The sequence below is a fragment of the Nelumbo nucifera genome, chromosome 1 (assembly GCF_055504915.1).
Source record: "Nelumbo nucifera cultivar China Antique chromosome 1, China Antique-T2T, whole genome shotgun sequence".
Taxonomy (NCBI): Eukaryota; Viridiplantae; Streptophyta; class Magnoliopsida; order Proteales; family Nelumbonaceae; genus Nelumbo; species Nelumbo nucifera.
The window spans coordinates 68,366,332-68,392,438 of record NC_142649.1 but is presented as its reverse complement, the minus strand read 5'-3'; the positions used below and the strand labels follow the sequence as shown (position 1 = coordinate 68,392,438).

The following is a 26,107-nucleotide window of genomic DNA, read 5'->3' as shown; positions in this document are numbered from 1 at the left end:
TATCTTTTTCTTTTGTTCATTTATCAAAAAAATGTAATGTTTAAATAAAGGGAATTGAATGAGATCAAAAGTAATAATTCAATTTACAATTTAAACCCCACAATTAAATAGGGACTAAATTCAAAAGTGAGTATTTTAGTAAAAAGAAAGTTACACAATCTTATTATTTTTAATAGTAGTGTAAATATAAAAATATAAATGTGTTCATTTTTTTCAACAATCTTTTGTATTTTTGTGCATATGATATATTACACTAATTTTTTGTTTAATATGATAAATATATGATAGTATACATGTGCTTAAATGTTTTTTCTTGCATATATTTTTTTATTTTTGTATTTTTATATTTTATTAATTTTATTAATTATTTATGACATTAAAAGTTAACACATTTGATCCGAAAGTTGAACTATTGATATTTGCCAAACAGTAAAATAATTTCATTTTTGGTTGTTTCTAAATTATGTATTTCATTTTCATCATTAATAAAATTATTTCTTGTTTATTACACTTAATTTTTTAATTTTATTAATAAAAATATCATAAATTCCTTAAGTCAATTTTAAAATGGTTTTGTTTTTAAGTCAATTTTAAAAATATGGGTTTATATTATTAAAAATATTGACATATATCTAATTAATATAAATGTAATAAGAGAAAAATGAGAATTAATTCTTTAAGTATAAGAATTAATGAGAGATGATTAAATGAAGTGGAAAGTAATAATTAAAGTTACATTTCCAACCTTTATAATTAGAGATGGACTAGATATACAAATATGGGCATTTTAGTAGCCATAAAAACTGACATTAAATCTGTAATAAAATGACTTTTATATCCTTTCTTAGATAAATAAATAAATGACAATTTCAATCCAAAATAATTTTCACTGTACATCCACACATGTATATATAAATATAGATTATTTTATTTGTTCATTCTTTATATATAAGATATGTAATTAGATGTAGATTATAGACTTAACCTGCTCCACCATGGGGGAGTAAGGTAGGGTATTGGGGTTTTGCATTTTCGTATGTAGAAAAGGGTGGATTCTAACTAAAAAGTTGACTAAAAATTGTGATCAAATGTAGGTTTTGAAGAAGGCACGGGCCATACGGGTGGAGGTTGTAATTGCTGTTTATGTTTATGTCCTTTTTGGCCCCGTTTGGTTCACAGGAATAAGGGTTTGGAATTGGTATTCCGATTTCAACGGTTTAGTTAGGTGGAATTAGAATCTCATTCCCATTCCTACCTTCCCTAATTTGAGGAAATAGTCATATCTACATGAAATTTCATTCATGCTGATTCAAATTTTTATTCTCATTTTTGTCTAAACCAAGCAGACTATGAGAATAGACCATTCTGATTCTGGCTACGAATCAAACGGATCCATTGTTTAATCGGATCCGGGAACATTATCGGGTAGAGCCGGTTTCGGGTCAAATAAGATTCGCATGGAACCTGACTTGTTGGCATCCCTAGCAGGAGAAATGGATACTGTGCAACCTCACAAAACCGATAGGACTTCAGCATTGAGCCGGGGCGGCTGCTGTTCTTTGGACAATCGGCCCTAATAACATACGAAACCACGTTACGTTTTTACACAGAACCTCAGTAAACCCTCTCTCTTTCCCGCTGGGGCCTCCGCTTTCTCATCCTTCCTGCTCCTCCGTCTGGTTTGGTATAGCAGCGGTAATGGCATTCAGGTGACAGTGACAGTGACAGTGATACTGGCAGTAAGCGGAGGCCGTTCTTTCTACCCCTCCTCTGAGGGTAGTGAACAAAAAGACCTTTTTCTTTGATAGGTAGTAGTGAACAATAGGACTTGCAGGTTTATATTAGGTTTTTGGATCGATTGTTCACCCCGAAGTTTCCTATCTCACCGCTGGCCATCAATTCTGTGCACTGTCCACTGTGCATCCTTCAATAATATTATACAAGGTGATTTTTTGGCACTCTCCATATCTGTCTTCTGTTCTTTGGACACTGACTTGGTTCTTTTTTATTATTTTTTTCATTCAATCAAAATTTTATTAATAACCCTAGATGTTATTGGCACTCTCCCTTCTTTCTTTGTGCTTCTTCAGTCAGCCAAACCGAGAAGATGGCACGGAGGAGAAGGGAAAAACTTAACGTAAAATCAGATCTGTAATCGGTAAGGTGGCATTGGAGGAGAAGGGAAGAGCTTCAAGAAAAATCAGATACAAGAGATGCACGTTTACAGATATTTTTTATGTTATAAAATAGATTTAAAAGTGATCTATTTCTGTGTTTTTGATATCCAGATTATTCACATAATATATTACGAGGAATTTTCTCGTTTTTCTGTCTTTTTCGGCAGAAAAAAAAGTAAAAAAAGCCTTTCTATGGTAACATCGTTTTTATTTTTTATTTTAAAGTCTTGAGATTATATGACCAGATAGATCATCCTATTTTATTGTCACGAAAGACTATCTGTTAGTATTAAAAAACAATAAAATTCCAATAACTAAGTGCAATAATATTTTTCACCCCACTTGTATGTCCAATTGTCAGTGTATACTGTTCCTTGATTCTCTCACACAATATACATTTCGGCATTTCATAACTTGTAGAGCTACAAAATGTTGTCTCCAAAACTATCAGATTACAACATGAGGAAATAGTCTCTTCCTATTGCAATAATTTTCTTATTAAGGCAGCTTAGTACCCCAAGATATTGGAATGAATAAAAAACTATTTACATTTCACGTACACTTAGAGGCAAACCTAGCATCTCCTAAGAACGAAATTTCCTTTTCCTTTTTCCCCTTCATTTCTGCTTGTGGTGGCTATTCCTGAGAATGAATGTATTTGAAGGCGACCAGCATCAAATAACCCATTTGTTCTCTTTCTTTACAGGCGTTTTTGGATTTTAGGAGGAAGGCCTGAACGAAAAATTCACTGCTACAAAGGCCATGGCCGGGAAGAAAAGAACTTTGGCCCCTGCGGATGGAGTGGAGGATCAAGTTGACACTGTCATTGGTAAAATTAATTCAGAATTTGCCAAAAAATCGAAGAAGGAGAAACCAGAGGAAGAAAGGGTAGATGGGTCTGATGCTCCTTCTCTCATCACTGGTTCTATTAAACCTATGGAGAGAAGGAAGAGAAGGAAAGCATCGGACAAAGAGAGGCACAGGAATGATGCTGAGAGGCCTAAGGCTAAAGACTTGATACCTGCTGAAGGTCCCAATTCTGATGGGCCCCAGCAACCTCCTTTGTCTTCTTCATTGAGTAATGGGCTACTTCCTGAGTTCCATATTAGTGTTTTTAGAGACTTGGCATCTGCTGATTCCTCAGTAAGAGAAGCAGCAGCTGAAGCATTGGTAACAGAGTTAAGTGAAGTTCAGAAGGTGTATGAGAATCTTGGCAAAAAGGGAGCTGATGAAGGTGGTTTGCAGTTAGAAGCCGAGAAGGATGATGGGTTGAATGACTGTGCTCCTTCTTTGAGATATGCTATACGTCGACTTATTCGTGGGGTTTCTTCTTCAAGAGAGGTATATTTAACTAGTCTGTTTGTGAACATTATACTCAATGGTTCCATTATTTATTAATGAAAGTTTCTGTTATTGATAAAAAAACATTATACTCAATGGTTGTGTTTGTGGTAACATTTGTAATGGGTGATTCTAATTCAAGCACATACTTATTATACCAACCAAGGGGTGGCTCGTTGGTATCGAAGGGGGGGGGTATTAGTGGTGTGTGGCGCCAAATATAAAAAAGCACATACTTATTATATAATATGCTTTAGCTTGCATTTCTTTTAATCTTTGTATGTGCTTGCTTTTCTGTTTCAGCATATATCATCTGAATAAAAGATTCTCAATGAGAATGTAAACTGGATGAAATTGTGTGTAATGTTGCTAGTTTACTTGGGACCCTGAAATTTGAAAAATTTCATGGGGGCTTTGGAATAAACTGATAATTTGTCAGTTTGCTTTTCGTTTTTCTTAAGAGCATGGAATTACCTATACTCATGGTCTAGAATAGATTTGATATTAGAAATTTAGAATGCTTATGGGCTCTATACAATCTGGGGTCATCTTTTTCTCTTTTTATTTCGCATAAAAAGTAAGAACTTTATATTAAACAGCACTTCTATCAAAGCACTGACTAGTCAAGGTTGCTCTCCTTGTTTGAAAAACAAAGACTATTACTTTCTATGCCAGTCTTGTATCCTTCCCTTTTATGTTTGCAAAATGAAGATTGTAAACTATATGCTTTATTTTGTTCTATCTTAGCATATTGAAGTCTATATTACTTGATGCAAGTGGGAAGGTATGTGCATTGCATGTGCTATTACTAGTGGACAGAAAAGATAAGAGATCTGAAGTTTCATACTGTCATATTTTCTTTATACAGAAATAGATATAAGATTGCATCAATATCTTAAATTTAGAACATATCTTTTTGTGGTTGACTAATCATCTTAGCCTCTTAAATTTCTTTCCTAGTTTACTTGTAAGATTCAAGGAGGGGCTGCAGCTCGCGCCTCTCCCTCGGATGTTGTATGAATTCACAACTCTAAATCAGCTTATGAATCAATAAAATGTACTATTGTTCATAAAAAAAATCATCTTAGCCTCATTTATATAAAAAAAAAAATCATCTTAGCCTCTTAGGCACTGATTAGCAGTCACCACCATATCACCTAGAGAGGCCAAAACAGACTAGTCATCACTTTGTTGCATTGAGAGCACTGTTAAGTAAACAGGTATATTTGCACCATGATTTTATCAGGAGTCTTAACTACATAGTTTTCAAAATGATCTATTGCATCCTGTTGGTTGTGTGTGTGTGTCAGTGGTGTACCTGCCACATATATAGTTATGTATATGTGCAAGTATATATGGTTATGTTTGATATATCAAAAAAAATTACAGATATTGTTGGTTATCTAAAAAAGCTTAATATTGCCAAGTAACTTCAAGTAGGTTTTGCCTCATGCATATGGTGGCAAGAGAGTAGCTTTCAAGGATGGGAAACTGGATCTCTTTTTGTGAGTCATATGGGGATTTCTCTCAGTGCTTCACAGCTTGGGTGCTGATTTTTTTTTTATTTTTATTTTTAATTTGGTTCTCCCAAGAACATGGAGTTACTAGTGATAAACCATCATTGTTCATTTAGATGATTTCTGCTCCTGCGAAGTTAGAAGTGGAATCTGTTTGGGTTGTGAACTTATTCTTTCATTTTGTAAATTTGAAATGAAAGGTCAAATTGATGGCATGGCAATTGGATTTTTATCTAGATAGTATCTCTAGTATATATTCACATCACTCAATCCACTCATAATTCAGAGTAGTTTGTCAAAAAAGGTGGCCTTAGCACATATTGCATGCAGCAGATGGTATTCCCTGATTAGGGAAACTATGATAACTCTTGACTATCCTCTTATTTTTTCAATAAATTTGATTTTGGAGAGATGAAAATGAAAAATCAAGAAATGGATAATTCTAGACCTGGAAAAGTGCTCTTAAATATCAGCTGTAACAGGCAGTCTTGTTGCAGGCATTTATCGTACCCAAACTTTTAATTTTACCCTATGCAGTATGTAGTTATGTACCTGTGTTTAACATGGCATAATATGGTTATGGCCTTATGTGTATGAGCATGTGTTGGATTTGTGAAATCAATGTTTGTTTTCTTGATTGGACAAGTACTGAACATAAATGATCAACTAATATGGTTAAAATTAGAAGTTGAAGTTGAAGCTTGAATATGGATTTTCACCTTGTTGGTAATCTGTTTTGGGTCCAGGCAGAATTAGTGGTCTGGTCCTTGTTGTAATTTTCTCTTTATTCTGAATAAATTACCTTACCTTTTTCCAAAAAAAAAAACCAGTAGGTGGGTTAGGAGCATCTTTAGTTGGTAAACACAACACTGATGGGGAAATGATTTTGGCACTTCAGAACTCAACTAGAAAGTTTATGAGGGCAGATGATCATGGAAAATATAGAACTGGGAATTTTATTTAGGACCCTGGTATTACCTTTCAGCACAAATGGATGCTTGGTTTGGAAAGGTATTGAAAAAAAATTCCTTATTTCATCTAAGGTGTGAAATATAAGATTAGTGTGGGTTTAGAGCCTATTTCTGGTTAGATCCATGGTGTGATGGGATTTTGTTGGATTTGTTCCCCTTGTTATTTCTTCATGCTGAAAATAGAGGTATTGGTAACTGACCAACATGAGGTCATTGGAGGAGCAACAGTGTGGTTTCCTACCTTTAGAACTTAGAAGCATTTGAATGATTTGGAAGTAGAAGACACAGACAACCTACTTCAGAAGATAAGTACCTGCCCTCTATCCCCTGGTTCTGAGGACATTTAGTTATGGACATGGTGAAAATCAGACACCTCAGTCAAGCTTTTATTTTTCCATCTCAATGGCTTGGGTTATGAGATGTTTCCCTCAAGGGAAATTTGGTCTCCTGCTGTTCTCTTGAAGGTTACATCTTTGGTGTGCACAAGCAGTATGGGGTAAGTGTCTAATTAGATAAATTGATCATTAGGGGGTATAATTATTTCACATGTAGCTTGTGTCCTCTGTCCAGGTTTATACACACACTTTTTGTACTTTAGCCAATTATAACTGTTGCTGTCCCAAATCAATGGGTGAGTTATTGGCTGGGTGGAGTATGAATGGTTTGAGAGGGACAAAATCACATGACACATCATGCTCTTTGTGATGTTTGGGAGTTAATAGAGGAAAAGAAACACAATAATTTTCAAAAGCAAGGCATCATCTATGAAGGGGAGAAATTTTTTCATGAGGCAGTAGGGATTCTCCATTTATGGCTTCCTATCCAAATATCTATTAGAGACATCCATTAGCTTGCTTTTTTTTTAATAAATATTAGCTTTCTTATTTTGATCATGATATCCTTTTGTACAAAAACGATCATGGGCTTATGTTGCTGCATTATTATTATTATTTTTAATTTTTTGAGTTCGTTTCTTCTCATTGTATATCTTTTCACTGTACATGAGCTATAGTGTACTAGTATACGTTCAGATATTCAAAACTGATACAAATATTACCTTACCTTTCAAAAAAATATATTATGGATTTCTAAACGTCATGTGACAATATGATTTCTTTTTCCCTTCTGCTGCTATTGATGATTACTTGTTTTTGATTTCAATATGGAATGTATCTAAATCTAAAATAGCTTACTTGTGTGATTGAAAATGCATATTTATCTAAACTTCAATTGTTTTCTTTCTCAGAAAAACTTTATCGTCCATTGTATGATGCATTCACATATTACTATTAATTGGTGGATTTTTTTTAGCTTGTCTTTGTTTCCCAAGATTTGGCCAGAGTGTCAGACGAATCTGACTCCTAAAATATACCTATACATGACACCTGAACCTGAGTCCATGGAACATACGTGATGAATGCAAATATGCATTTGTCATACATAATTTACATCTTTCTTTTCTTTTCATCTTTAGATGGTTTGGCAATTTATAACAGATCATTTATGTTATACTACATAAAATAATAAATTTAAGTAGTTTGTGAATTGGTGGAGTTTTTAAAAACATCAAGGAAAAACTCTTGATGGTTTATTCAAGTTCTATGGGTGGTGGAGATTCTATATGGCCTAAACTACCTTCTCTATTTACTTATCTGCAAAATAAGTGTAAAGAAGAGTTAAGAAGAGTGAACTCTTCTCTATAAAAAGCTACCATCTCTATTAAAAGATTGAAATTGGGATACTCTATGGGCTACAACTTTCTGGTGAAAGGAGATTTACAACTAATAGGATGGTTCCAGATTCTGGATGGCTCCTAGATCCTTGGCAATATCTTTGAGGAATGCAAGAAAGTAAGAGGAGAGATGAATAAATCTAAATTGCATAAGGCTATTTTGGGAAGACTGGTTAGCTATCTACTTATTATTCATTGAGGAGTTTGTTTTAGTCTATTTGTTTCTTGGTTTTATGTTTGTTGGTATCATTAAATAGGATCTTGTGTTTGGGGCTAGTATTAGGGGATTTCTAGGGTTGTTTTGAGTGTTTTCTTTGCACCCTTCAGCTGCAACCCTTTTCCTTTTAAGATAATGTATTTTTATTTTATTATCAGAAAACAATACTACTAGTAAATAGCTTAATCACCTTGTACAGTTTGGTTTGAAAACCAGCAAGATCAGTTGTAGATGCATTTTTCTTCAACTTAGTCTTGTTCATTTTTGCATCTGAAGCTGTGGGATTGTATATTCTCAAATATGGCTGATGCACCTTCAACAGTCAGATTATTAATCTTGATAGATAGTCTGTTAGGGCTGCAACTTGGGCTGGGTTGGTGTCAATCCTAACCCAGCTCTAGTTGCTAAACTCCTAACAACAATCCTAACCCAAACCAATGACTTCGGGCTGGGATGGGATCAAATTGATCCAATTTCTCCACTTAGTTTTGCAAAAATGTTCTTATTCCTGACTTATCAGAAAAAATGTTTTTATTGCTCATACTTAAAGCTTGTGGATTAAGGATGATCAACTTTGGCATTATTATGTGTACAAAGACAAAGTTATGGTGATTTAGGAGTATTATGCTTATCATTTTTATTTGAGAAAAGGTAAAGTATACTGATTTAGGCATATTACACTCATGTTACACTAGAAAATTCTAGCTTTCAAACATAAAATTGTTGATGCATATACATACATTTGTGGATGATCTTCTATTGGTGTTTTGCGGGTGTGATCGTGTGGGCTTTAGTATGTTTTTGGGAAAGGAGCTGTTTTGTAGGTGATTTCATATGTTGGTGTTTTTATTTGGTCTCATGGTTCACAATCTGTCTCTTTTGGGCTGAATGTGTTTTGAGGTTTATGTTATTCTTTTTTTTTTTTTGATCAATAACATCAATTTCATTAAATTAAGAGAATAGAGGGAAAGGAATACAAAGGGAGATAAAATAACTTAGCTCCCCAAAAATCACAAAACTCAGGGAAAGCAAAGAAAATTAAAAACTAGCCCAGAAAATAGCCTCCCTATTCACTCCTTGCTTGGCCAACCCATCCGCAAATGAGTTGGCACTCCTCTTCACCCAGCTGTACTGAATCTCTATGTCCCTACCCAGCCATAAGAACTGTTTTTTCTCATTGTTAAAGTTCCACAAACCACTGTCCTCTGCCTTCAACCAATTAACCACCACCTTCGAGTCACCTTCCAGAATCAAACGACTAATATTTAGATCTTTTGCTCTTCGAATTCCTTCAAGCGCTGCAAGGATCTCAGCCCTAAGAGAGTCACCTTCTCCAATAGGGCCAGAGAATAAAGCAGTAACAATCCCTTCTTCATTCCTGAAGCCTCCTCCAATCCCAGAGGGCCCTGGATTCCTTACACTGTTGCCATCAAAATTCAGCTTTAAAAAGCCCGAGGGGGGAGGGGACCAGAACGGACAAAGAGTCCTCTTGCATCTTGCAGTGAAAGCAATCTCTTTCCAGTTTCTTAGCAAGTCATCCATAGGACAATCTGAAAACAACTCCAAGGATTTTAGCTAGTGGACCACTCTTATAAGGATTCAATCTAACAAATCTTCCAAAGTTTTTTCCTTGTCAGAAAATATGCGTGAGTTTCTTTCTTCCCACAAAGACCAGCAAACCACTGCCCTAATACACCTCCACATAGTCTTCCCTCGCTTCTTAGGCCAACTGAAAAAAGATGGGGAAAACAAACCTTGGGCAGTCTCCGGAGGATACCAAGAACACCCAAAACGGGAGAAAGCCCACTCCCAAACAGATTTAGCAACCTTACAAGAGACCATGAGGTGGTAGCCAGATTCCCCATCAGCTTTACAAAGAGCACATCTATTAGGAAGTAGACAATAATTGGGCCTCTTTCTTTGGAGTAAGTCTAAAGTGTTGATTCTTTCCAGGAAAAATTCCCAACAAAAAAACCCCACCCGAGGAGGAATAGGTCTGCTCCAAATTTCCTTAACTAGAAAGGACAACCCCAGGGGGGTAGGAGGCTGAGTTAAAGTTTCAAAGAAAGAAGCACAAGAAAAGGTACCAGAGCTAGAAAGGGTCCAAAATCTGGTGTCTTCCTTAGCAGGGTTTAGGAAGACACCCTCAAGGGAGGCTAGCAGAGCTACCATGCTATCCAAGTCCGTATCCCTAATTGCCCTACGCAGGCCAAGGTTCCAACCAAAGCCCGAAGTGGAAGCTGAAGGGACTAAGAAAGAAGAAATGGGTTCATTTTTCAAGTCTAAAAGAGCATACAAGGAAGGAAACTTGTCTTTCAGAGGAGAATCCCCGACCCAAAGATGTTCCCAGAAAATTATTCGGTTACCAGAGTTTAGACCATACCTGATCCAAGGGGAGAAAACTAGAAGCAAATTGTGGATGGATTTCCAAGGAGAAGCAGCTGAAGCCCTTGCCAAGATTCCAGGATCCCAGCCATTGTCTTCCAGCCATGAATGCTAGCCACAATCTTAGTCCACAATTTATCCCTTTCCAAAGAGAACCTCCACAACCACTTCCCCAGAAGAGCCATGTGTTCCTTTTCTTGAAATTACCAATCCCTAGATCTCCTATTGTTTTACACCTAGAGACCACCTCCCAATTCACCCTATGATCTCTCTTCTCCTCTCTAGGCTCCCAGAGAAAGTTCCTTATTAATTTTTCCAAAAGATTTGAAACCTTTGAGGGGATCTTAAACACTGACAGAAAGTAAACAGGAAGGTTAGCTAGGGTAAATCTAATGAGAGAGACTCTTCCACCTAAAGAAAGATAACTCCTCTTCCAGGCCGCTAGCCTCTTCTCAAACCTCTCCACTACCGGAGCCCAAAAGCTGACACTCTTAGGATTATCTTCTAAAGGGAGGCCCAAGTAAGTCAGGGGCCAATCCATAATAGCACAACCTAGCTCATCTGTAGATTCCCTTAGGTCTCTTTCGTTCACATTCACTCCCGCCACACAACTCTTGTCGAAGTTTACCTTGAGGTTAGATATCTGCTTAAAAAGTTGTATTGTCAACTTTAGATTCCGGATCCAACTGAGGTTCCCTCCTTCACAGAAAAGGATAGTATCATCTGCAAACTGTAGAAGAGTTAAGGGAACCTCCTCCCTTCCTACTCTCCACCCTCTTATCAGATTCCTCGAGTCTGCTTTATGGATCAATCGCCCAAACACATCAACAATAAGGGTGAAAAGAAAAGGGGAAAGATGATCTCCTTGTCTTAGACTTCTCAACGCCGGAAAGAAGTCAACCACAGTCCCGTTCACCAGGATAGAATAATGGCAAGTCCTAACACAACCCCAGATCCACTTGCACCACCTGTCACCAAAACCAAAACTCCTCAACACCTCCATCAAGAATGACCAATCAACCAAGTCGAAAGCCTTCTCCAGATCCAATTCGCAGACCACTCCCTTCTTCTTTGACTTTCTAAAGCTCTCCAAGCTCTCATTTGCAATGAGGATCTGATCGGTGATCTGTCTTCCCTCCACAAAAGCACTTTGGTTGGGTGCAATAATAGAGGGGAGCACCTTCTTTATCCTGAGAGACAACACCTTAGCAATGATTTTGTACAAGCTAGTCACCAGACTAATAGGTCTAAAATCTTTTGGTTGAGAGGCATCTTTCTTCTTTGAGATTAAGGCAATGAAAGTTGAGTTCAATCCCGGGTTTATTACACCCCTCCTGTGGAACTCCTCAAAGACCGAAGCAAAATCATTCTCCAAGATATCCCAGCAATCCTGGTAAAAGGCCATTGTGAACCCATCTGGACCCAAAGCTTTTGTCCTATCCATAGAGAAAACTGCTTCCTTTACCTCCTCCATATCAAATATTTTTTCTAGCCACTCTCTTCTCTGCACTTAGAGTCGGCCAATCCAAACCCTCCAACCACACTCTCTCATTCATAGGCCTTCTAAAAATAGATTTGAAGTGATTTACTAGGGCCTCTGCAATTTCAGCCGGGTGAGACAAAACTGCTCCATCAACTTCCAAGTTAGAGATGTAATTCTTCTTTCTCCTTCCATTTGCCACTGAATGGCAAAACCTTGTGTTTCTGTCTCCCTCCCTTAGCCACTTACACCTAGATTTTTGCCTCCAACTGATTTCCTCCTTGATCAGGATGTCCTCCAACTTCCTCCTTAAAACCCATCTCAACTTCCTTTCTTCTTCTCCAAAGGGGCCTCTCTCTTCCTTCAGGTCCAAATCCTCAATTTGCTTCACCAGAACTTGCTTTGTCTCTTCTAATCTTCCAAATTTCAGGCTATTCCACTCTTTTAATTGAGATTTTAGGTATTGGAGTTTCTTGTGGAATCTCATTCCCTCCCAATCAACTACCGGATTCGCTTGCTCCCACCACTCTCTGATTTTCTCAGTGAAACCCGGATGAGACAACCACATATTTTCAAACTTGAAAGGGGTAGGCCCTACTCCTCTTAATTCCTCCTTGACCAAAACTATTGGCTAGTGGTCTGAAGTGAGTCTAGGGAGAGCCCTAGAAGTAATGTTGCCCCAATGATCCTCCCAATCTGTTGAGAACAAAAATCTGCCCAACTTAGAGCAAATTGGCTGAGATTGAATGTTGGACCAAGTGAAGTTATTATTTAGGAAAGGAAGTTCTTTGAGATTAAAAGAGTCCACAAATTGGTTGAACTTCCTCATACTTGTTGTCACTCTCTGTCTGGGGTTGTTGGTTTCCTCCAAAAATCTCACTACATTAAAGTCCCCTCCCACACACCAGGGTCCATCCCAAAGGCCTCTAATGTCAATCAATTCTTCCCATAATTTCTCCCTTTGCCTATAGTCATTGGGGCCATACACATTTGTTAGTACCCATTCATACCCATCGGCCACCTGTTTGAACTTCAGGGAGACAGAGTGATCTCCAATTAGCTCCTCCACACCTAAGAGAATCTCTTCTTTCCATAGGGTCACAATCCCTCCCGAGGAACCCCACGAAGGAGCAGCCACCCACTTAATACCTCTAGAACTCCACACACTCCTTGCCCAGTTGCAATCAAAATCCATTCTTTTGGTCTCCTGAAGCATAACCACATCCGGATTGAACTTCTTAATTACCTCTTTGATTGTTGCTCTCTTCCTAAATTTGCCCAACCCCCTCACATTCCAACTTAGGATTCTCATTGAAAACTAAAGGCTTTGACCCTAAGTCCTCCAAGAACTATTTAGACCCTTTTCTTCTAATCCCTTTCACTTCGAACTTCTTGTCCCCCTCAATATCTTTTTTTAATCTCTCCACTTCACTCAGCCTTCTAAACTTCATCTTGCTGTCCTCTTTATTTTGCATGTAGGCTTTTAGGTCATTCAGGTTCTTCAGCTTGCACTCCAACTTTTTCACAAACTCTACAACTGATTCTTCCCCAAAAGTTTCCTCTTTCCCTAAAGAAGCACTTTTTAGGAAAACAGAGCACTCTGTCTCCCAGAGATGGGGGAGGGAAATCCCTATCGCTGTATCAACACAAAGACCCCTTTTTGTACCCAAGTATGTACCTCTCTGTGAAGTACCCTTGTTCTGCTCTGAGAAAACCCGAGCAACCTCCTTTTCGGCCTCTTGCAAAGCACTAGAACTGAGGGGGGGGGCTCAACCAGTAATGGGTTAAATTCGAACACTCGCTCCTCCCCCTCCACCTTTCCTTCCCCCATCGAATCCCCTAAGAACAAACAGTCCATGCTAAATGAATCGCTGTTCTGACCTTTAGATAGAGCTTCAACTGCCGCACTGCCTAAACTCCCACAGTCATCTAAGCTATCAACATGATCAGAATCTGAACCGCAGCTCAACTAGCCTTGATCAGCCTCTTCTTTCTCTTCTGGTCTGCCTCTCGAATAGCGCGGGTTCGGGCGATCAGAAAGGCTGAGATTTTGCTTGTCGCCGGCTGCCCGTCGGACCCAGCACAAAGGCCGGCGCTCTCCAGCCTTGTTCGCAAACTTTGCCCCTCCATAGTTGAGAGGGCGAGACTTAGACGATGATAGATGAAAGAAGTCATCTATCATCGTCCCATGCCTGCCCCGCACCACGTGATGACTTAAGTTGTCACGTGGGCTTTTAAAACCGATAGGAAGTTCACCCACTGGCCCAATCGGCTTGATCATTCTTAGAGCCAGTTCGGAGAGAGACTTAGCGCGGGAATCGGTCTTTCCCAACTTAGCCACGTCAACATAGGATGAGCCACCCTCTTTACACAACCCTTCTTCAAAAAAATTTGAAAAAGAAGCCAAAATAGGAAGGCTTCGAGACTTGGGACACCCCTGCCACTATTCCCCTTCCTCTGTTAAACGCCCACACTCAACAGACTTACCCGCCAGCTCCTGAAGGCCACGTGTACACCCCCCTACGAGCTTGTCAGAGTCTTCAACCTCTGGTCGTCTTCCCCAAAGCAAAGCTTCAACTTCTGAAACTAACCAGACCTTGTGCCAAGCTTCTTCTGAGAGAACTTCGAAGATCCGTGGCAAGTTCTCCGGATTGATCCCAACAACCTTGAGTTTCACCGCTCTCAAGTTACTTAAGTTAGCCTCCAACAGAACTCCACCCATCGCTCTAGTAATTTTCCCCAGAATAAGGTCATTCCAAAGGTTGAAGGGAAGACTGAGAAGTTTAATCCATCCAAAAACTGCCGGCTCTGGGTTCAACTTCATTGCAATCTGGAGCCCAATTCTGGACCTTAATCAGGCTTCCTTCTACAAGGAAAGAATTGAAGAACAAAGTCTTATTTCCAATATCTAGTAAGGCTTTCTTTTCAGCAAAAGGTAGCAACAATACATCTTCCTCTGATCCCAACCTCTCTGTTAAAACTTCTATAACTTTCGTCCAATCTTCTATCACCCTTTCTGCCACTAAAACCACCCTCTTCTCCCAACTCCCTCTCCCTTCTTCCGCTCTACTCGTCGGAGGACAGACGAGCTGGACACCAAAACTTCAGGGTAAAGCTTTGGGCGGAGCACAGAACAAACCTTCGAGCCAGGGGCTTCTTCTACTCTACCTTCGACCTCCAAGAGAAAAGCCTGAAGATTAGAAGCGAAAGAAGCCCACCCTCTTCGCTTCAGACCTTCTGGAATACACATCACTTGCTTTTTGTTAAAACCAAAGAGTTTGGTGACCATAATGAACCACCCTTTTCCATTCCTTTTTAGCGCAGCTTCGAACCTCTTATTCTCACAGGTCAACGAGTTTCTCCAACCTTCTTCTCGAAAGGAATTTACAGCTCCATCTACAAAACCTTTCAGCCACACACAGGCCTCCTCTGGTAGGAGAATCGACGCCCTGCTCCCTTCTCTGATTTTCAATAGAGCCTTCCCCTTTGTCCTTCCCTGCTCAAAGAGGAAAGATTTTGCTTCAATGGACAAATCCAGTCTCCATTTCCCCGCCAGCTTGAACTTCCTCTCCTCTCCCATACTTACTCCTCAACCAGATTTCTCTCTTCTCTCTTTTCTCTCTTTGCTAGAACAATGGCCCCTTGGCCAACCTATTACCAACAACTCAGCACCTATTATTAAATCCTTGGGTGGTTTTTATTTTTAATTGTGAGACACATCTCCTCATTCTGCCTGTTTCTTTTTTCTTCCTTTATATTCTTTAAAAAAAGTTTCATGTAGTATAAAAAGGTAATCAGTAGAAAAGGATTGTATTGGGTGTCCACACCAAGGTAGGGAATTGCTTTTGCTGTAGGGCTTGTATGTATTTTGGGGAAAGTATCAGCTTTGGTCTTATTTTGTTTGTTTTGGTGAGTGATATTGTATGCTTGATTTGTGAATTTCATTTGTTCGGTTAGCAATTCCAACGATGCACAAGAAAGTTTTGGCTGTCCATGTTTGACAGCCTGGGCTTTCCATAGGCTCTCTGTGTGAAACATAAGCCCACAGCCATGCATCCAGTGCCTTTACCATTAGTCCATTACATGGAGTTTGTGTGGATTAACATGTCATGCAAACATAGCCCTGTGGACAGCACAGGCTGTCAAACATGGGCGGTTATTTTTTTTCACAATGTACATGCAACTATGCAACGTCTCCTTAAGTAGATTTATGATTTAAGCAAGTTGTATTAAGTTGAATATGCTCTCCAGTTGGAGAAGTTATACCAGAAACTAATCTAATGGTTACTGATTGTTCACTAGTGGCAGATATCTAGCATGATTGGTCAAGATACATATGGCATGTTGAAATTGTAACACATTTTTGCAATTTTTTCATTTTATGTCTTTCTTTGGGGTTCTAATTGGTTATGCTGATTTACTGAAATATTGTTATAACCAGCCCACTTATTTGTGCAATTTCAGAAGCTGACTTAAAACATGTTGTCAACATTGTGATGTTTCTGTAGTGTGCGAGACAAGGGTTTGCATTGGGGTTGACTGTTGTAGTTGGTGCTATTCCTAGCATCAGAGTGGAGTCTTTGATGAAACTAATAGTTAATTTGTTAGAGGTCTCTTCTTCAATGAAGGGTCAGGTAAGTACATGGTAAATCATGCTTTGAAGAATACTGGTATATAGTTGCCATTCTCTGCATGTGATATTTTTCAGTTCCTTCTTTATGCAATTTCAGGAAGCAAGGGAATGTCTTTTAGGTCGTCTGTTTGCTTATGGCTCTCTTGTTCGATCTGAGCGAATAGCTCAAGAGTGGGTTTCCAATAAAAATACTCCTCTTGTCAAGGAATTCATCAACCATGTCATCTCTCTTGCTGCCAAGAAGCGCTATTTGCAAGAGCCAGCTGTCTTGGTTGTTTTAAACTTGGTTGAACAGGTATTTTATTCTCATCTAAATTTTATGAGAATACTTGTGTTTTGTTACCTGTAAAGTATGTTAAGTCTTTATAACAATCATTTACAGCGATTTTAACGCTGTTTAGATTCATGTTTTTTTATCAGTCTCATTAACCTTTCTATACTACCTTTAGGGATTGTTTGTCCCTGTTTTTATAGAGAGTCCCATACCATTTATAAATTAAAGAATCATCTATGAGGCATAAACAAACAGCAAGTGTATGGTTATACAACAAAGACTTAATTCAAAGCTCATTAGGAATAAGAATAAAATCTCCATTGTGGTTTAAAAGAGAGGCCCCACCCCACCCTGTTACTAGGTATAAAAGAAAAATAAAAATTGCTTGCTTGAGCCACAGAAACACACACATAGAGGAGCTCTTGCTGCTATCAAGTATCTATACCTGATTTTTGCAGACATCCATGAAGTAACTATTGACAAATTTTGTGTCTTGAATTAACACAAGATATGGGGCCAAATTATACATAAGAATTTATAATAGGGCTGAGTTAACATGTTTTATACAAAGCCCTCCATATAAATTAGTAAAATATCTTTTGGTCGTCATTTGCAATAAAATATTGTTGTCCCTTGACGGATCAGATCAGTGAAACAGGACTTGTGTATCTAAGCTAGAACAGTTGGAATAAGGCTTTATAGATATGATTAAGTTGAAACCACCCAATCCTAATGGGACTCTGCAGGAAATGGAAGCTTATTTGGTGGACATGTAGAGTTGATCTTGTTGGTCATTCATTCTTTGTTGGTTGCTGTCATAGCGTCTCTCTTTCTATCTTTTAGTCTATGTTTGTAGTGGTCAGAAATGGCAACACCTACCAGAAACAAGGATTCTTTCTTTCCACTACTTTTAGGATTCACTGTTTGTGTGTCTAGTCAAAACATACTGAGTTGGTTTGTGAAGGGGGCTTCTTCCACTTTTTTATCCCAAAATCCAAGCTCTGTAATGGTGTATAATGAGAAAGATTACACAAGTGGGAAGGCCATTTGTTTGTGTGCATATTTGACTTTCATTGTTTTTTTCCTGTTTCTATACACGTTTAACTCTTTGCTTAAATATCATAATTTGTTGACTGGTACTAAACTTTCATTATATTTTTCTGATTTTAATTCAGTTTTGTAGATATTAAAAATGTGACTACATCTTTCCAATGTGTTCTGGTCCATAAAAAACTTATATTCTTTCTTCCAAGTCTTGCAGTTGCCTGCAGATGCTTTGTTGAGTCATGTTCTTGAGGCTCCAGGCATGCATGAGTGGTTTGAAGGAGCACCAGAAGTTGGAAATCCAGATGCATTGCTTTTAGCCTTGAAGATCCGTGAAAAAATTTCCATAGACAGCATGCATTTATGCAAGCTATTGCCATATCCATTCAGCCCAAATAAGCTGTTTACAGCTGATCATATGTCTTCCCTTGTTACATGCTTTAAGGTAAACTTCAGTTCCTGTCATTTGACCCAGGTGTTTAAGTAGGGAAGACTTTAGATATCTTAAATATTCTTGATTGGTAAATTGCAGGAATCAACCTTCTGTCAGCCTCGAGTTCATAGTGTCTGGCCTGTTTTGATAAATAATCTCTTACCAGATATGGCATTACAGGAGGATGATGCAGCATCGGGTTTTAATTCTGTTAAGAAGAACAAGAGGAGTCGCAAGTGTGGCTCTTCTGAAGAAGACATTGTGAAGAACCTCCACTGTTTCTGTGAAGTTGTTATAGATGGATGTCTTCTTCAGTCATCTCATGATCGCAAACACTTGGCCTTAGATCTTCTGCTTCTCCTCCTTCCCAAGTTACCTGCATCTTGTGTCGAGATTGTTCTCTCTCACAAGCTTGTCCATTGTTTGATGGATATCCTTTCAACAAAGGATTCCTGGCTATACAAGGTTGCACACTATTTTTTGAAGGAATTATCAAATTGTGTTAGCAATGATGATAATCGACGAGTTGCAGTCATTGTGGCCCTACAGAAACACAGCAGTGGGAGATTTGATTGCACCACACGGACAAAAACAGTCAAAGATTTGGTGGCAGATTTCAAAACTGGGGCAGGTTGCATGTTGTTTATCCAGAACTTGACTAATATGTTTGTAGATGAAGGTCGTGCAGTGGATGAACCATCCGATCAGAGTCAGACCACTGATGAAAACTCGGAGATGGGTTCAGAGGATAAAGATTCAACTTTGACATCGGGTAGTCCGGATCTTTTCAGAAGTTGGATTATAGAGTCACTTCCTCGTGTCTCGAAGCAACTGAAGCTGGATCCTGACACAAAGATTCGGGTTCAGAAAGAAATAATGAAGTTTCTAGCTGTTCAGGGTCTCTTCTCTGCATCTCTTGGCACTGAGGTGACATCATTTGAGTTACAGGAAAAGTTTAGATGGCCAAGAACAGCTATATCAAGTGCTTTATGCAGGATGTGCGTTGAACAACTCCAGTTATTACTGTCAAATGTTCAGAAAGGAGAGGGGTTACCGTCTGTGATGAACGGTCCTGAGTCAAATGACCTAGGATCTTATTTCATGCGCTTCCTTGGCACATTATGCAGCATACCTTCTGTTTCACTCTTCAGGACTTTGAGCAATGAGGATGATATTGCATTTAAGAAACTGCAAGAAATGGAAATTCGGCTCTTCCAGAAGGTACTATAATCTGTTTTGCAGTCTCAACCATTGATCATACACTTTCTCTTCCATGGCTTATGTTATTTAATATTTCTTGAATCATTACTACTATTTCAGGAAAGGAATAGTGAGCCTGGCAATGATGCAAACAAACTGCATGCTCTGCGTTACTTGCTTATCCAGTTGCTGCTGCAAGTTCTCCTTCGACCTGGAGAATTTTCTGAAGCTGCCTCTGAACTCATTATTTGTTGCAAGAAAGCATATGATACTCCTGATCTTATCAACTCATTGGATGAAGATGATGAATTGGATAATGGTGGTACACCACCAGTGTTGATGGATGTGCTCTTGGATACACTTCTTTCACTGTTGCCACAGTCATCAGCTCCCATGCGCTCTGCTATTGAGCAGGTGAGTGCTATGACAGTAGCAAGAATATCTTTGACTAGGTAGTTTTAGCAAATATCATAATCTGTGTGTGAAGGGATGCATGTATTTAAGAAGGGTTCGACTATGATATGGAAAAGATATGATATTGGACAAACAACTGACCAATAAATTGGAATCATAAACGTGGTAGTGAATCAGGTGTCATTTATCAAAATTCATGGGTGGGTTTTGATTGGTCAAAACTCTTTCCATATTATATCTTTCCTGTATCATAGATTTTCCCATTTAAGAAAATCTGTTTGTTCCCATTTATATGATTCTCTTAACCAGAAATTTACATTTTCTGGTTGTCGGCTATGCCTGCACCTTTATGGCACTCATATTATGCATTAGCTGATACTTACTGAACCAAAATAGTTTGGATGAGGCTTATATGATGAAGTTTGTATCTCTGTATGCATTTTCCATGATTGTTGGTTTGTAAATATTTCCTCCTAATTGGTTACTTATATGAACAATCCTGTGTGAATATGTTTAACATATGTGAAATGAACTCTATAGATGTGTCAACTTATTAGGATTTTTGGGTTGCTATATCTGAAACCAGTAGTTGTCCTCAGTGAAGTTATTTGAAAGGCATGCCTAGGCACAAAGGTGAAGTGCATTTCAAGGCCCACGCTTACCTAGGCCCAGTTGAAGCCCCTTCGAAAAGGCACATGCCTCATCTTGTGCCTTGCACCTTGGCTGAAAAAAGCCCCTTGTGTGTGTGTGTGTGTGTTTTGTGCCTTGTGCTTTTAGAACACTGCTCCAAAGGAAGGATTTAAACATCAGTATGCAGGTATTAACAGACCCATTTATCAATATGTGCCATGACTACCCTTTCTTCAATTATTAATTAGTGAATATTCTCCATTTGATGCTCTATTTAGATGAGGTTACATATGACAATGCTAAGCATATAATTTTTTTTTTTCTTGTTATCCTTGCAAATTCATCTGATACCACATATCTGGAAAACTGCGTGGAACTCATTTGTATTGACAAATGGGAACCCTCTTGAAATGTTAATATTCCAGATGTGGTGTACCATGCATTTGTTGAGTAAGGATTAGCTGAACGCAATAGCTGTTCAGCAGGCCGTGGAACCAATAATATCTTTTCACGTCAGTAATGAAATACATGGGACCCACAGCCATTTAATTTCTCATCATGGGCACCATGTACTTTTTCACTGGCGTGGGGTACTACCATTGGTTCCACAGCCTGCTGAACAGTTATGATGTTCAGCTAATCCAAATTCACATTTGTTAGGGGTAAGATAATAAAGTTTTATCTTTATCTCTAGGTTAAAAATCAAAATTGGATTTTTTTTTTTTGGGGTGGGGGGCTGATATGGTTGTATATCTGAATGGAGAGGTAGCATTAATCCTGTCCCTCTGTATCCTTTTTGTGAAGCTGGATAAAGGTAAGGAAGGGAATGTAATTTTAAAGGCTTATGAAGATTTTTTTTTTTTATCAATAAGGCTTATGGAGATGTTGCAAGTCATGGGAAGAAAAAAAGCAAAACTTTTGGTTGATCAGAGTTGATCATGCCATCATGGTGTTCCTAGATTCTGATGGTGGGCAGTGAGATGACAGCGACTGAGTTTTGAGATCTAATCCAACAAGCAGGATCCAGCAGCTATGTGAGAATGGGGTATTTTGTGGCTGGTGTTTACCTGCAAGCCAAACCACTCAGATCTGAATCTATGGTTTGAAGTAGACACAGTCATCAACCATATAACCAATAAATCAATGGGGAAAAAAAATAAAATTTCTGCACCCAAAGAAACAAATCTTATTCAAAATATTCAAACTCTTCTTATCACTACTTCGTTTACAGAATAACAAAAGGTTCTGTATATCTAACATATCTAGCACAGAAAATGGATCTAATTTGATTTTCATAGTGTTTCATCTGAATTCAATTGTGCTTAGAGTTCCTCATACTGAACAATGAGCATTGGGCAATCAAGAAACAATTTGGCAGAAAAAATGAATGAGCTGAGGTGAGGAAGTTGAGATGGATGAGTTGGCAATGCTAGAAAGAACTTACACAATTTGGCAGAAAACATGACTCCTGATAGAGCACAATAGTGGGACCGACATTGTGTAGGCGAACCCTAAATATTTGGGGTTCAGGCTAAGTTAAAAAGTAAGAACAAATGTTGGTCAACTCCATATTTAAATATGGTGCCTTGAACACTGGATCCGGTACATTGTCTGGGCCCAATTAAATGAAAACTAAGGGTTCAATTCACCTGTCTCAGAAGTAGTTGGGGTTGTATAGGGAAGTTTTCTACTTGATCCAATTACAATAACTTTTTCCTATGTGGGACACACCAAATATGATTGGGTTCAGATTTGGACTAGATCAACTTTTTCCTGGGCTGCAATTCATCTTATTTAAGATCCTACCTGCTTGCTAATCTAAGCCAAATCTACTATTAATATTTTCTAATAATCAATTTGCAAACATGTCTAGTTGGGATCCTAACAGGAACCAGTAAAACTTGGTCTATTATGAGATTTGATTTTTCTTGGCTCTGGATATTTGCTATGCAAACATGTTTTTCTAATATTCTGATTGGTGTTTGGAGCACTTATAATTTGTTTGTTTGTTTTTTTTTTAAAATTTTTACTTGATTTGTATTTGTAGGTTTTTAGGTTCTTCTGCAATGAAGTTACAGATGCTGGGTTGCTTCGCATGCTGCGGGTTATAAAAAAAGATTTGAAACCTGCTCGCCATCAGGTTAGTGACAGTGAAGATGATGAAGATGAAGATGAAGATCTACTTGGCATTGAAGAAGCAGAGGAAACCTATGAAGCTGAGACAACTGAAATGGGTGATAGTGATGATGAAGCAGATGATTCTGAAGCACTAGGCCGAATGAAGGATGTTAATGAAGACCTTCCAGAAGCTTCTGATGATTCTGATGGAGGAATGGATGATGATGCAATGTTCCGGATGGATTCATATCTTGCCCAGATTTTCAAGGAGCGGAAGAACCAGGCTGGAGGCGAAACTGCTCAGTCCCAGCTGGCACTCTTTAAGCTTCGTGTCCTCTCACTGCTGGAAATATATCTACATGAAAATCCAGGCATGCTATCATTTTTAACAGTTTTTCCTTTTTTTGATCAATACCTTGTAACTTTCATTAATAAAAGAATTAAATACAGGAGAAAGGGAGATGAAATCTCTTTAACTCGCCCCACCTTAGACAAACAGAAAAACAAAGAAAAACAAGTTTACAAGTGAGCCCAAAACATAGAGCCCCTAGTCACCCTTGTTTGGCTAACTCATCAGCAAAGGAGTTAGCACTTAAGTTTACCCAGTTCAGTTTTACTTCAGTATCCTAGTCAGCCACTTAATTTCTTCTTCTCATTGCTGTAGTTCCAAAAGCTAGCATTTTCTTATTTTAGCCAGCTCACTACCAATTTAGAATCTCCCTCTATAACCAATTTAGTGATGTTCATCTCATTAGCCCTTCGAATTCCTTCTAGGACAGCTGAGATCTCAGCCTGGAGAGCATACCCACTCTAATTGGCCCCAAGTACATAGCTAATACCCTACCCTCCTCATTTCTTAAGACACCCCCAATACCTGATCGACCTGGATTTCCAATGCTACTTCCATCGAAGTTTAAGAAACCACTGGGAGGAGTCCAAGTAGGTAGGGGAGGTGTCCTTGGCTGGAGCTGAAGTTGCAATTTCCTTCTATTTTCTGACCAAATCCGCCACTGTAAAGTCTTTAGACAGGTTTAAAGACCTCAGCCACTGCACCACTCTAAGGAGGATCACCTCTAGAAGATCTTGTGGACTTCTTTCTTTATCTGAAAAGACTTCCGTTCCTTTCCTCCTCCAATAGCGGCCTTTGAGCATTTCCACATTATTCTTCTTTTCTTTGGCTAACTACTAAACAAAGTAGGGGCAAAAAGAGTTTGTACATCCGATGGCGGAGACCACCTGCACCCAAACAAAGAGAAACACCACTCCCAAATATAATTAGTAAAAGAGCAAGAAATCAATAAGTGGTAACCAGTCTGAAGTAAATCACAAGTGCTGAATCTTAGGTCTCTTTTCCTGAAGTAAATCACAAGTGTTGAATCTTTCAAGAATGCTTCCCAACAAAAACTCCCAACCCTTGGTGGAATAAGTTTACACCAGACTTAACCGGAAAAGGCTGCCCTAGAGGATTGGATGATTGAATTAAACCTTTGAAATGGGATGCACAAGAAAAGACCCCAGAGGCTGACAAAGTCCAAATCCTACTGTCAGATTTAGTGGGATCTATAAAAACCTTATTTTTATAGATGGGAAACAAATATAATTTTGAATAAGAACAAATTCACTTTTGTGGCACCATTATGCATGGCTGACATGCAAATGCCAAACCGAGTAACCAACCATTATCTTAGTATCCTTGACACCAAAATGGACCAAGTAGATGACAATGGCTACGTTCTCTGTCAAATTCATCTTGGTTTTGTGGAGAAATGGGCTAATGGGGGAAGGGAAAATGATAAGAAAGAGGAGCTCTGTAACATGGATAGTTTTGAGTCCTTTGACATCTGAGTTATGCTTATTTTTGCATCACAGACATGGTGAAATCATTGTTGAATATGTTTCACCATATCATGCACCCCTTGATATCTTCAGGCTTGTATAAACCACATGTCTAATCAAATCGGTATCTTATGCTCCCTCTTCCATCACTAATATTTAGCCAACACCTTTATATTGACGAATATTGTAACTAAAGAAAAAATTGTACTTTATCTATATGTCTAATTATCTGGATTTGCACTTGTCTTCTCTCTTATACAGGTAAACCCCAGGTTTTGACGGTGTTCTCACACTTAGTACAGGCATTCGTAAATCCTCGAACTGCTGAAGGTAGTGAGCAGCTTGGACAGCGTATTTGGGGAATCCTACAAAAGAAAATATTCAAGGCAAAAGAATATCCAAAGGGTGAACATGTTCAACTTTCTACACTTGAAACCCTCTTGGAGAAGAACTTGAAGTGGGCATCAAAACCATTCAAGAGAAAGAAATCTGCTTCTAACTCATCAAAGAAGCATTCTACCTCCTGGGACCGACACAAAATGATTACATCTGTTGCACAGAATTCAACATATTGGATTTTGAAGATCGTTCATTCAAAAGAACTCTCTGATTCTGAACTGCAGAGAATTTCGAATATTTTTGAGCGCATTTTAGTGAGATATTTTGATAGTAAAAAATGTCAGTTGAAGTCTGAATTTGTGAAAGAAGTTTTCCGGCGTCAGCCATGGATTGGTCAACGGATCTTCCATTTCCTACTAGATAAATGTGGTAGTGCAAAGTCGGAATTTCGGCAAGTTGAAGCACTTGATCTAATCGATGAAATACTCAAGTCATTGGTTTCTGGTACGGCAGATAAAGGTGAAAAATATTTAGCAAGCAGGAGATTGTTGAAGGCCCACATATCTGCACTTTGTAAGTTGATGGAAAAGCTGCTGACTAACATGCCAGAGAAGCAATCGAGACGGTCTGACGTTCGTAGGTTCTGTGGCCAGGTCTTGCAGGCAGTCTCAGGGCTTAATCTTAAAAAGCCGTTTCATAAGTCTTTGACACCTGATGCCTATGCAGCATGTGAATCTCAACTAGGGAATGCGTTTCTCCCATTTAAATCCCGGGATTAATATTGTTCTGGTAGAAGCCGCTTTAGTTGACAGCCGGTTTGTTTTAGCTTTGTAGATCAAATCATCAAAATTTTGAGACCCAGATACTAGATTGTATGATCTTGGCATCACAGTTTTGTTTACGTTGACTGTAAATTTTATTCTGTTTTTTGAAAACGTTTGAGTTCAATAGATAGTGTATAATCTAAAAAATATCGAAGCAATATTGCCAGACTTGTACTAGACTAGATGGTCTGACCATCAGAACTGGAATTGCTTATGGGTTTCACTAAGTTAATATCAAACAAAAGCTGCAGACAAGTGTTTTCTGTCTTAAAATAGAAAACTGATATTTGGAATGTGTAGGTAGTATCGATCAACTTGATACAGTAGTGATATATTCTGTGCAGATTTTATTTCAGGTGGTCAGAATAATTTTTGTTTTTTGTTGGGATAGTAAGAGCTATAAATTGTCTTGTTCCTCTTAAGAAGCTGTTCAACCTAAAAGCATAAAGCTGATTTATAGTATGGAAAACACAGATCTACTCATACCTTGTGTTTAAATTAAATTAATTATACATGGGGACGACAAGGATCAAACATTTGAA

The 26,107-nt window shown here is 38.4% G+C and overlaps 1 protein-coding gene across 3 annotated transcripts; it reads left to right on the top strand.

Annotated features, from left to right (window-relative positions):
• Window positions 1-1,542: 1,542 nt before the first annotated feature.
• LOC104594099 (DNA polymerase V family) lies at window positions 1,543-25,820 on the top strand. Of its 3 annotated transcripts, XM_010254240.3 has the most exons (10): window positions 1,543-1,944; window positions 2,091-2,158; window positions 2,884-3,518; window positions 16,329-16,454; window positions 16,551-16,748; window positions 17,989-18,216; window positions 18,304-19,425; window positions 19,525-19,818; window positions 22,496-22,937; window positions 24,664-25,820. In XM_010254240.3, the coding sequence occupies exons 3-10, from the start codon at window positions 2,940-2,942 to the stop codon at window positions 25,518-25,520; spliced, it is 3,846 nt and encodes a 1,281-aa protein (XP_010252542.2). In that variant the 5' UTR covers window positions 1,543-1,944; window positions 2,091-2,158; window positions 2,884-2,939; the 3' UTR covers window positions 25,521-25,820. The 3 variants fall into 3 exon arrangements, with proteins under 3 accessions (XP_010252542.2, XP_010252540.2, XP_010252543.2); XM_010254238.3 differs by lacking the exon at window positions 2,091-2,158; XM_010254241.2 differs by lacking the exons at window positions 1,543-1,944; window positions 2,091-2,158; window positions 2,884-3,518 and having other exon boundaries at window positions 16,327-16,454; window positions 16,529-16,748.
• Window positions 25,821-26,107: the final 287 nt, after the last annotated feature.